We start from the raw sequence: 12,804 nt of genomic DNA, 5'->3' as shown, positions 1-12,804 counted from the left end.
TGCCTAAACTTGGGAATACACTATACTGCGGTTCGCTTGCGGGTAACCAGCAACGTGAACGAGCGTCTTCAAAGCGCGCACCCGAAGAACATAGAAGACTGCAGGGCGCGGAAGTCATCCGCGGTGACAAACATTTGGTAAGTGCGACGCTGCGTGGCAGCGGGCCGGCTTAGCGAAGCGCTTCCTCTCCAAACTGCTGTGCGATAACGTCCCAGATACTCTCCACTCCTGCCATCTTTCAATCATGGGAGAGACTCCCAGCTACGTGCCGGATAAACAAGCAACGCACAACTACGTCAGCTACGCACAACTCAGATAAACAAACTAGGTCCCCATACTGCACCTGAGCAAATGCAATTTCATAGCATAATCAGGGTCGGGTTGCCAATGCCTTTGATTGCACTACCCCCACGACTGGTTCGCGTTAGAGGGAGAGGGCGGAGCTTTTTAGTGATCTCTGGTTATGTTTGCTTAGTGTGCTACTCCAAATGAGAAGGATAAAATGTGAAATGATGCGCACAGAGCGTGTCAGCCACAAACGTTCACGCACACATAATACGCAACATACAAACTGAATAAACTATATTATTGAGACTAATGTCTTTCAGGAAAGTTAAAGGTGCCTTCATTGCGCGGGATGCACAGGCCCGAGTTACAAGCGACGTTGAAACCCTTTCAAGAATAGATATCGTGCTTCGCTGTCAATATCAGCTCTCGAGGTCGCCACTTTTTATTACAATGTCTCCGGGATCGGCCCAGTTTACGCTGTATACAGAATTGTCTCCGTTTCGTTGACGGAATATGACACGCCAAAATTTGGAGGTGTAAAGAAAGGAGCTTCGACCGAATATTAGATTTTAGCGTAGTCGTGTGAAAGAGGCCAGTATACTGTTAGACGCATTTGTCAGCTTCATTGGTCACGGCAGAACACAAATACTCAAGAGGAGTCTTTTTTTTGCGTTAAAAGCGTGCCTGGGTAAATAACTTTGCCATGTAATACAGTTCAAAAATGTGAGCAGCTGCAGTTGGTCCCACCAATGTAAAGTTTAGTGCAATTACTGCAAAAACAAGTGCAATCGCATGTGTTGAACCTACTAATACTAAAGACCGCAGCAGAAGCATTTTGGCACCATTATGGTTGCGCGTTTATCTAAAACTTAAACTAAGCAAGTACAGGTTGAACTATTTTTACCAGTTGTAGTTTTAAAATAACAATTTATCTGGAAAGTCGCAAGGCCGAGCACCACCGAACGTCTTCGCCTCATCGCCAAATATCTGTTCGACTCGGCGGTCATGAGAAATGTCCATTAGTAAGTCACTAACACCAAATAACACTGTTCTATGAACGCCTTGAATGAAAAACAGACCATAAGCCACGAGCACCACCGCGCGGTCAGTTTTGCCGTCATGGTTGAATCATGCGCGGCGCCACAGTAGATTACATTTACTACGATAACAACTATATGGACACTCCAGGCGCATTCCAACCGTTGTCGTCGCTATCGGCACTGCCGTGATGTTCCGTATAAAGTCCAAGGGCGATAACGTCGTCCCCACGCACCGTATGCTGTATGTGCAAGTGAAAGTTAGCGAGGGTGCGCCAACGATGGCGGCCTAATCTCGCACGTGCAAGAGAGAAAGCTGGGAGGAATTAGATGCATGAGCGTGAGCAAACAGAGTTGTAAAGGGAGCTTATTCCTTGTCGAAAGTTGTAAATCAATGGCTACCACACGGCTCAATACTGGGAGCCTTGTTGTGCATTTACATTACCGACTTACCTGATGTTCTAATCTTTCGGATGCTATTGTACATGCTAACGATACCACTATTTACATGTCAGATAAGTATTTAACAACCTTATTCTTTAAACTGAACAACGAACTAGAGAAAGTTGTAGAATGGTGTCTGTTCATGACTTTCGCATAATATAAACTCAGTTCATGATATTTAAACGAAAGCAGAGGATGGTGCCGTGTATCCCCCTAGTAATCCTCGATAGTCACCTTATTCCTACAGTGGACTGTGTGTCGTTAGTTGGCGTAAAATTATATCATAACTTGAAATTTACTAATCATATTGCGTTTGATAAACAAAAAACAGGTTTGGGCATAAGAGCACTCAATCAATCACGCACATTTTTTTTTTCAGAACAAGGATTATCTTTATACTTTGCGTTCATTCACAGTCATATCACCTATGGTATTGCTTCCTGGGGAAACACATAACTGCCACCTCTCGTCTATTCAACACATACAGAACCAGGCTGTTCGCGTAATCACCGACAGTTCCTTTTAATCAAATGCTCTCCCGCTACTCCAGGCTAACTTTATACTATCGATATCTGGCTTGTTTAAGTATCATTCAAGTACTGTCTTTTTTAAATTACTTAACAAGCAGCTTGCTTACGAATTTGGGGACTCCGGATTACTCACTAATACCAACCACACTGGGTCTGTGCAGAATTTCAACTTTTTACTACCTAAATGTAACATCAACTATGGAAAAATGATATCCTCGTTTTCAGCATTAAACATATGGAATAACTTACCACATTAACTTACACTAACGTCATCCTTTAATGTATTCAAACATGAATTGAAGTGATTTATTTTTGTAAATATTTTCATGCCCTATCACATGTTCTTCTGCATAATTATGCTTTTTGATATATGTACTCTTTTCTTTTTTTTCTCTTACCAATGTATTGTATTACGCTGGTTCATTTGTTTTCTATGCACTTTTCTTAGTTTTGCTGCCTTAACCCTCGCTTTGTAGACATTTTTTTTAGAACCAAGGGTCCCGTTGCAGTCATGACTTTCGGACTCTCGTCTGCGTACTACGTGTTACTTATTCATTGTTATTGAATGGAGAATAAACAAGCTGAAACTGAAGCGCGCTGTCTTCGGTACGCAAGGCAGCGGGAGGAGGGGAGGGAGCAGGGGGGTGGGCTGTTCTACTCCGGCGGGTGCTGCGTATGACACAGCCGCACCGGCCCTATCTTGAAAGCGATCTGCGATGGGGACAGAGTCTACGCCTCAGTGTGTGAATGTCTGTCTTGCTCACGCGTACGTCAAAGACGTTCGGTCAGATATACAGAATAACAATCGGGGCAGCGCTCAACAAAGCTCGTCTAGCTTCAAACCATCTACCTGTGCTGCCACTCGACACATGGCTCCCCTAACTGGGCAGGGAATCAGCAGATCTCGTGCCGCATTGCAATCCGCAACTACGATGGAAGTCTTTCGCGTCATGCTTAAGACAGTGCAAGCGTAAAAGTAGTATTTGGAGGCGGTAAAAATCCATCCAAGGTCAGAACGACGTAAGCGACTCTTCACGCGGAACATGAGAGGTGCGAAAGTATAAATAGGTTAAGCAAACGACAACAGAAGCTGGCATTATGCTCTTCGTAAAAGAGAATTAAATTTTGGGGTTTTACTTGCCGAAACCCCGATTTCATTATGAGATACGCCGTAGTGGAGGGCTCCAGATTAATTTTGACCCCCAGGGGATCTTCAACGCGCTCCCAATCTTCATAAAGTAAGAGCAAAATTAAAGTTGAATAAATAACTTCCCGCCCGTGGCACCCTAACCCACAGCCTCCGTATTACGCCTACGGTCCTATAATAATTGTGCTACAGCGACGACCGGCACTCCGTATACTGGCTTAAATATTTACGTGAGCTAACCCCAGAAGTTCTTGGAGCAAGAATTCAGGGAAGCAATGCGACTGCGCCACTACCCTAAAGCCCTAGTGAAAAAAAAAATATTGGTGGGGCAGGCCGATACGCCTTTTGATTCGAGGAAAGATCCACAAGGTGAGCCTAAATTAAGTATTTTGCCTGACTCATAGTTCTAAAAATTTTGCAGTTGTGGTACCAGGATGTGTCTTGAGGTAGTGCTTGAGGTAGTTCTCTGAGTATTAGCCAACGCCCCTTGCGACCACGTTGACTGATGTGGAATTCCATTTAACACTGGCCTCACGTAGTACATCATTACCTTTTAACAAATTTAACGTCTTTCACTATCCAAGCATTAACAAGCAAACAACTCTCAAGGAACTTGCCCATTTCTTCCACATTCGTCATTGGAGTCCGTTGGCGCAGAAAAGTCTCGCGGTGCATCAGGGCCCCGACTGCTCAAGGTGCTTTCGCAGCTGGCATCGTGGCTCGTATCGCCTTGGACTGATGGCCCGGCACTGGTCGCGTCCACCTGCAGCGTCTCTTGCCCGGTGTGTCTGGTACCGGCTGCCGCAATCTGGTGTACTGAACAGCTGGCATCGGTTTCCTGCGAACGTTCCCCTGTAGCGGTGAAATAGCACCAAATCAATGCAGTGCACAATAAATTGTCGCTACCTGGGGTTCTTTAATGTGAACCCAACGCACAGAACACGAATTTTCTTTTTTTCTTTTTGCATTTCGGCCTGATCGAAAAGTGGCCGCATAGGCTGGGATTTGATCCCGCGACTTCGGGCTTGGCGGCGCAACGCCAAAGCCCCTAAGCAGCCAACGGTGGGTTCAGATGAAGTACGCCTTCTATGGATGAGCGAGATTTCGGTAACTCGACCGCTACGGCTGAGATCGATGAAAATACTGCCTAGCTACGCCTCTCTGAACGCCAAGCGAGAGGCTAGCTCCGACTGCGTCATGTGTAGCGCTGCAAAGGCGCCATCGGTGCACGCGGTATGCATGATCGAGTAATGACTTCTTTCCGCTACACAACAATTCCAAATCAAGGCGCACAAGTAGTACGCTTGCAAAGATGTAAGCGATAATACCATAACATGTTTTCCTTACATGCGATCTTATCAAGTGACCCCCTCTGGCCCATTCTAAAGGCGCTACACGTCTAAATTGGCTGCTGGAAAAAAAGTAACGCCACAGTTGAACGCTCCGCATCTGATGATATGTACTGCTGCGCGGCGTTAAGAGTGCTGAATTGTAGTTTGTTTGATCTTTAGAACTAAAAAGTCACGAAATTCACGATCAATAGTAGCCCTAAAATAATTATAGAGAATACAGGAATTGTCTAGCAGATTTGTTTTTATCCTAGCTTGAACGTGACGGTAAATGAAGGCGATGAATCTGCTGCAGCCTTCATCCTATGGAGACTTCCCCTCTAGACAGTGCACAAAAGGACTTCTTGGGGAAGTTAGTGGTTAGATATCCTAGGCATAGGGTTTCCTAGGTAAGAAATGCATTTTGCGCCACAAAGTATACACAGTGCACAGTTCCGAAGGAGGTGTTTCCCCACCGAACTTTGCGCCTGTCAGAACCGCACCTCACGCGCAGTGCTCTCTCCATAGCCATGGTTTCTCTCTCCCGAGGAGGTGTCGAAGCCAATTTGGAAGGGTCTGGACATGCAGACTTTCTCCCTCCGCCTCCTATCGTCAAGGGGGGCTACGAAAAAGGCCGGCATACGTGGCGTTAGGTGTTCACCCTTGATATGCAAAAAAAAAAAAAGTTTTATATATTACCTCGTCGCTGCCTGGATGGGGGAATATTTGCAATAATGTTATACTTGGCGGCACGCTTGTGAACCTTTTTGGTTTGTTAGCAATTTAAGAAGCGAGGCGAGATTTCTGAAGCCCGTGAGTACAGTGCTTCCCTTCCATAACTACGCGCCCCTACTCCGTGTGTGGCAGTGCGTACGTTTATTTAGAACTGCACAGCTTGTGCAGATTAACTAATGTTCTGCAGTGGCTTCTGTGTATTTTGCAGAAAAGCTATGCAAATTGAAAGGGCAAGAAGAAGAAAAAAGTTTTGTTTCTCTAATCTCATCCCTACAGCTGCTTTTATACTAAGAGTTGCCGACTCGGTGTGTGCGATTCGAACTGCGCAAGCTAGACTAATACCTCTCAGACGAATGTGACACACTGTCTTTTGTGAAGGTCGTAGCATTCACTTGCTGTAGTTAAAGGCGGTGAAGGCCCCTAACCAGTTTTGGGCGTTATAGACAGACACGCACAGCGCGTAGATTACATGGGGGCAATCGCATATCTCACAACTCTTCCGATTAACCAGGAGACTTCTGAATTCCGACTCGTGTTTCGGAGTGTACAGGCACGGCCTTAAATCTCCCGAAAAACTGCCCCAATCCCACGGCGAAAAAGTAACAAGCGATAACCGCGTCCGGCCGCACAACCACATTCTAATTTCCATTATGCGCTAGATAGCTCGCCGAAGTCGGATTTAAATGCAAGCAATTTGTGTATAGGTAGTGTAGACCTCGGTTCGCTTTAGATCGAGGCATGCGGTGAAGAGTGCGCGTGTGGCAAAATCCTAATATGCGTGGCAAAATGGTAGTCGGTTTTTAGGTCTTCTTCGCCGTTATGCTGCCCTGTTACGCAGCAAAGCATATTATGAGTGGTAAGAGGCCACTTTCACGGAACGAAGTATGCGTTCCTCAATTACACACGCGCCATCTCCGGTCACAATACACCCGCAAAGACATGTAATAAGTGTACTAGAAGCCATTCAGAAAAGTTTCTGATGGTGTCGAAGCCAAGGAAGAGCGAAGTTTTTTTTCTTGTGTCGTGGCTCCGCTTCGCGCCTTCCTCACTCGGCTACCGCGAAAGTAAGCGATATACTAGACGAAGGATATAAAGTGACATAAATGCATTGTTGGATTGCTCAGTCCACACTCCTTGCTAGCTTACCCGCTGCTCTTAGCCATAAGGAACGTGGTGTGAAAAACATCCTTGCTGGTCATTACTACTAAGCGAACGATTCAAATTGAGCCTGCAAGGAACGTCGTCGTTTGAATTCTACCTTTAGTGGGTGCTTTTCAGTGGAGTGCTGTAATTAAACAAATTTTGTACGTAATGCTTAGCTTACTGAACTACGCACCACATACCGCCGACCAAAGGACGTTTCGCACACCTTAAGAACTGATAATTACTGAATATGCGTGCATCCTGACATCATAAAGAAAAATGAACAACCAAATAAGTCAAGAAAGAACGCGGAACGAGGAAGTTGTCATTAAGTTTACGTACCCGAGGCCTTGGCCGTTCCAATACTATCAGTGATCTTGTTGGCGGTATTCTCACTGAAAATGTCGGGGGAATAACATTTAATGCTACTATGGTCTCTGGTCTGAATACAAAACAAACTTACAGGCTTAGCGTTGAAAACTCTTCCGTGCTGATATACTTCAGCATGTTGAAGCAGAAGAAGAAGATCTGCAAGTAGAAGCCAATGCAGGGAACAATACTTTTTTACAAACACGGTTATCAAAATATTCAAGGGTGCAAGTTTTCGTAGTGTGGTGGCACACACAACGGCAGCTCTTGCTGAATGTCGATACCGCCGATCCATGTACAGCTAGGAAATGGCTAACGGAGAAACCTTCAGCTGAATATTAGTAGTAAAGCTCTTGCTCTGTTGCTTTTTTGAACTGTCTGCATGACATGAAAATTTCTATTGCAATTATGCATATACCTAAAGATGGTTAGTTGTTAAGTGAAGCATTCGCTGTGCTCTATTCCCTCTGATTTCCTAAAACCTCGGAAATCTTGAGCAAGCAACAGTTCCGCAAGGAAGCCGTCGAGGGTGTGTAGTTTCTATTTTTGCGTGAAAAAATGGCATATGTCACATCCCAACAGTAACCCCCTCACTGGGAAGCATAATGTAAGATTCTACAACCGTGCCTGTAACGTATCTAACTTTGCCTCTGTCTGGACGCACGCTTACTATTGCCGCCACAAAATCCGACGCGCCAGCTTCATTTACTCAAACATTCCGCCAAATAATATGCACTAGTGACAATAAGAAACAGAACCATGACCATATTTGCGTAACTCGCCATTATCAAACAATCAACTCGCCATTAACAAATGAAGCCACTTGGTCTGACCGTTTATTCACATCAAAATTTTGGAAGCATTCTCGAGCCCACCCTCTGCGATGATTTCGCGATCTCCGGTCCCTCAGCAACCCCCAATGATTTACAGTTTAATCGCCCAACTTATTGACTTCTGCCATTACCTAGTTATTTTTCTCACACTCCAATTTTTATACGTCAGACGGAGGAACTCCGGATGAATTCTTAAAACAGGAAGAAGAACGAAGAAAGCTTTCGATACTCAGAGCAAAACTCACCTCTTCGCTCTTTTGTACCCGGTTAGGTAGATTATGACTGAAATGGCAGAGAAATTTTGAACATAATTGGCAGTGGTGGACAATTATGGGAGAAGACACCTAAACGATCGCTGATATTTGAGAACAAGCGATTAACTTGCCTGAAGAGGAACCAGTCATACGCGGCAGTTAGGTAGGCCATCTCCAGTGCCGACAGGTTCTGGTGAATCTTGTTATCGGCCCATAGGGATAAACGCAGCATTGAGATGAACAGGGCAGTGCGGTCCCAGCCGGAGATACAGTGAACCAAAAGGCTGGAGTCACCTAAGTGTGTGTCATGTTAGATTTGGCAGTTAAAGCCGCAGTGCATACATAAGCAGACATTCAAAGATGTCAATCCCAAACCAATTTTACGGATCCCAAAAGGGGAGAGCTTAGTGTTCCGAACCATTCTAGGCTTTCGGATAGCTCAAAAGAGAGTCAGACGAATCAGCGATACATGTAAATTAAGGGGTCAGACGACGAATGTAGAAGAAATATTCTAGTTGAGGATAATATGTGGAGTCGCACACGTAATATAATGCGTATAACACATCAACTGAGTTGTAGTAGAAAGAGAAACTTCAGTTGGGCAGATTATTAGAAGAAATGATGAGATTATTAAACTTGTAGGCATCCAATGGAGCCCGTTAAGGTTGGAGGTCGTTAGGATGGACTCATACTGCCGGAGGGAGGAGAGGGGCTACATTGGCAAATGTATATGATCGTGCAGAACTGAGATCCAGAATGAAGGGAGAGGTATTTCGACGAAAAATAGTCTGTCATGGTGCACGTAAATTAGTTCTTTTGTCAATATATATAACGCCAGTTTTGCGACATGGCACAGCGTAATAATTGAAAAATCTCACGCGGAACGCGAAGACCGCCTTTGCTGAGCAGCTGCAGGGACTTATAAAAATTACAATAGGACACTCTTGGAGAAAGTGATACTCGTGTGCTGCAGCAATGTCGCGCTATATGCTTAGACGAGCATGAAAATGTAGGCCACAGCTCCAGCCGACATAAGTTTAATAGTGCGTTTAACTAAGAGTGTAATGCACAACGGATGTAGCCGTGTTGTTTAATTGTAACCACAGTAAAAAAAAACGATTAGTCAGCTTACAACCCTGACATCTGCTCATTTCACGTTATGCCCAGGCTTTGCGCCGTACCAACCATAAACTTGAGCGAGAAACTGACGTCTCCAAAGTGTGTGCACACAACTAAGTTATAACGAATGATATGCACTATCTGGCACTGTATTTTCTGCGTTGTCTAACCATTCGAATTAATACTTACCCAGTATATGTTTAAGGCCAAGAGTTTGCATTCATTGACACACAATTGAATGCTCGCCTATAGATTTCCGCGCTGTGAGGAAATCGCCCGCAAAACAAGAATGGCTCAGAATTAGGCAACTTGACACGACTCCACATATTAGCCAGTAGCTTCTTGCATTTCTACGAAAAAACATTGGCTTACCTCTGACCCTTCATTTCATGAATGCTACTGTATAGGAGGCGAGCAGCACCTTCAGCGGCTTTATGCTTGACCGTCTCATGTGTGGCAGTGCTGACACCTCCGGTCAGAGTGGTGAGGCTCACTCAAATACGCTTGGGTGCTCAAGGTCAGCAATATGAGCAATATAATTAAGTTTTAAGAAAACATTGGACAGTAACCCAAGTGGTCACGTAAGAAACCCAAGTTCTTAACGCGTAAGCCCCCCCCCCCCCCCCTTATCACGTGCCTCATTTTCAAATCTTCCTTTTGGCACGCAAAATCTGACATTTTTTCCCCATATAATATACACATGGCGTCACAATTACGTGAGTAAGGGTACGAATTAAGTTTAGTTGATTAGCAACATTATTTACTGCGTGGCAAATCTGACGCGGGTACTGGAACTCCACATTGTTGTTAACTTGATGGAACTAGTCACGTGAGAATGGAACGTCTGAGAAGTGCATATCGCAAGCCATTTTATAGTGTGCTTCAAATTATAGCATCAAAATAAGCACAGTAGGTTACTGACAAAGTAATGGTTATAAGCTCGCCACTGAGTAAAAACACAGCTAGGTGGACTAAGCAAAGAGACCGCCACATGACTTGCCTTAAATGTGGTCGCAAGGGTCATGTAGAGCAAGTGGTCGGCATAACCGATCGATTTCATTCATGCGGATGTTTGAGCGGCATGTTTCAATGGCTTATTGCGGCTGTAGTGAAGAGTCATACTCATTCTGGAAGTCAACAGACTAGTGAGTTCCCTTACCCACACGCAGAGGTCAAAAGAACAACGTAATTTGTATTCCCAGCATAACACGCGGCGGCAAACATCTAGCGTACAGGGCGCGGCCTAATGTGAAGCGAACTGATACTGATGGTTCAAGAACGTAAAAGCAAACCTTACCGTCGATAATGACTTTCAGTAAAAACTTCAGGTAATTTTTGGTGAGCTCTACCAGGTCCCAATGCTGAAAAGAAAAAAAAAAGCATTGATGAAGAGCTTTCTTTTTATTGTGTCCGGAAACATCCTATCATTACGATGTATATTGCTTTCTACTAAATAAAGATCACGTTAGAACGTTCGTAAAACGATATTTGCTTATTGTCTATCAACGTAGCCACTGAAGCCTTGTAGACGCAAGTGAGATGCACTTGTGGCTCACCCACTGGCGTTACTCCTTACGCTGTAGTAATGAAATGTACTGTCATCCGTGAACGCGTATGAATGAACAAAGAAAAATCGGTCCGAGGTTGGTGGAAGTAACGATGGAGGAACTAACGATGCCGAGGACAACAAAGATGCTTAATAGCTGCAGTATTATTCTCCCTTCAGGCCTCGGTGCTAGGATTTGGCCGCAGGGGAAAGGTGAGGCTGTGTGGAAATACGTTCAAGCAACAAAACGCATATCACGATAATACTTACTTTCCTTACTATTCTTATGTTAACTTCTAAAGTCATTCTATTGTAAATTGTTCAATGAATCGTTTCTTACAAAATGTATTCGCCCATTCGTCTGGTCGGATTTGTCAGTTACACGCTACTATTTTATTCTCAGTTTTACCTCTTCAAGCTCATTTTCTCTGAATTCATTAACTGTGCGCACAACCACCCAATTCCGGCACATGCTCCACAGTGGGGACGAGCCATGTCCTGGAGACAACATCTTGATTGTTACAAACGCGCAAGTAAAACTTTTATTTCGATTTTTTACGCTCAAAGTACACTTATTCGAGTGTTATAGCGATACATTATTTAGTCAGCGCCATACTCAATTGTTATTGATGGTGGCTGCAGCATTTTCGTATCTTCTACAATAGGAAAAGTACCTGGCAGTAGTTTCCTTACAGGCACTACCTTCTAGATAATGGCTGACTTTTTTTTTTACACTGACCTTGTAATTCTTCCAGTCAATGTTGAGCTCCGAAGAAATGCTGGTTTCGGGAACTTCCAGCTCGACGTCCACAAAATGCTTCGCAAAGAAGAAACACACAGCACTTCTTAAAACTACTGCAATATCGTATACAAAACAGCCTTTCCAGCAGCATAAAAACTTACTGTGTTTGTTTGCGATAACTCAATTCACTTTTTTTTTACTTTTTATCACCTAAATTTGTGGTACTTATTTTCGCAATGAAGGAGGCTAATATATTGAGTAGCGGAGGCATTTGTGTACAGCGAGCTTGTAATTTAAGCAAAAATGAAATACAGATTTTACAACGATTTTATTGATAAGAAAGACAGAGGTCGACTTGAGGTAGTGTGCTCTAAGCACGCAGAAAGGGGAGTGAAAGTGAGAAGCTAGATGATGATGATGAGAAGAGAAGTGAGCGCTTATTTACATTAGACAGTAGCCCTACCAGAGCCGCTTGTCTGGTTTGGTGATATGCAGGAACTTCAACAGAGCTTTAGTTGTCCGCCTTGAAGTTTCAGTGTCAGGCCATGGGCCGATAAAAGGATAAGTTTGCCTTAACGTCTGGAGCTGGCTATCGTGGGATAGAAGCTCAGGAGGAGTAGAATGTGTCACGAAAGCCCGTCTGGTCAGGATGGTACGTATTTCAAGGAAGGGGCCAGGTCACCTACGAATATAGTATTAAAAATCGTTTTTAATGTTTCGTCATTTTAACAAAGGCCTCGCGAAGGAGCCTAAACGTTGGAAACTATTTTAAATCTTTTTCCGGCTGGTGTCATGCCCCTTCCTTTAGAAAACGCAGAAGAAAATCTATCGTCAGGCTCCCATTGCTGAGAATAAATGTCATTTGTCCCTCAACCCACCAAGTGCTGATATGTGCTGTGGTATAGCTGGTATATTATATGCAGCACCAATTCGGCCAAACAACCCATCAGCGCCAAGACCGGCAGATTTTTTTAAAAGTGCACTGCGGAGTTAGCCACACCGGTTCCCTTTACGAATCGCTGTAGCATTTCGGGATCGCGCTTCGTGGATGACGTGGCACAATTGACTGCAGCCGCAATTGTCAAATATTAATGCCTCAGGTACAATACATGCTGTGATGCCTTGTTTGCTTCAAATATTTATAATTCGGTGTTGTAGTACGCGATTAGTTTTGCCATTATAAAAGAGCACTCACGTAAGCAAATTCCATATGTGCTTGGTAATGAAATCTGTTCGTTGTACAATGGTAGCCTCGAAACACTGGTGCCATTGGCAAGACCTATACCGAG

General features: G+C 44.2%; 1 protein-coding gene across 2 annotated transcripts in view; it reads right to left on the bottom strand.

Annotated features, from left to right (window-relative positions):
* LOC135921216 (phosphatidylinositol-3,5-bisphosphate 3-phosphatase MTMR14-like) overlaps positions 1-12,804 on the bottom strand; it is an 86,934-nt gene that overhangs the window by 24,801 nt on the left and 49,329 nt on the right. The window contains exons 12-19 of one of the 2 annotated variants that reach the window (XR_010570493.1): positions 11,513-11,590; positions 10,525-10,588; positions 8,240-8,402; positions 8,100-8,136; positions 7,116-7,180; positions 6,995-7,047; positions 5,278-5,396; positions 4,064-4,298 (exon numbers count right to left, since the gene is read on the bottom strand). Coding sequence is in view for 1 of the 2 variants with exons in the window: in XM_065455530.1 (XP_065311602.1) it covers positions 4,064-4,298; positions 6,995-7,047; positions 7,116-7,180; positions 8,100-8,136; positions 8,240-8,402; positions 10,525-10,588; positions 11,513-11,590 (695 nt within the window). In the remaining variant the exon portion in view is untranslated. The remainder of the gene's footprint in view (positions 1-4,063; positions 4,299-5,277; positions 5,397-6,994; positions 7,048-7,115; positions 7,181-8,099; positions 8,137-8,239; positions 8,403-10,524; positions 10,589-11,512; positions 11,591-12,804) is intronic. The other variant, XM_065455530.1, reaches the window with a different exon arrangement.

Source organism: Dermacentor albipictus, unplaced genomic scaffold (assembly GCF_038994185.2).
Source record: "Dermacentor albipictus isolate Rhodes 1998 colony unplaced genomic scaffold, USDA_Dalb.pri_finalv2 scaffold_34, whole genome shotgun sequence".
Taxonomy (NCBI): Eukaryota; Metazoa; Arthropoda; class Arachnida; order Ixodida; family Ixodidae; genus Dermacentor; species Dermacentor albipictus.
Note: the sequence above shows the minus strand (reverse complement) of the source record. Positions and strands in the feature narration are given on the sequence as shown.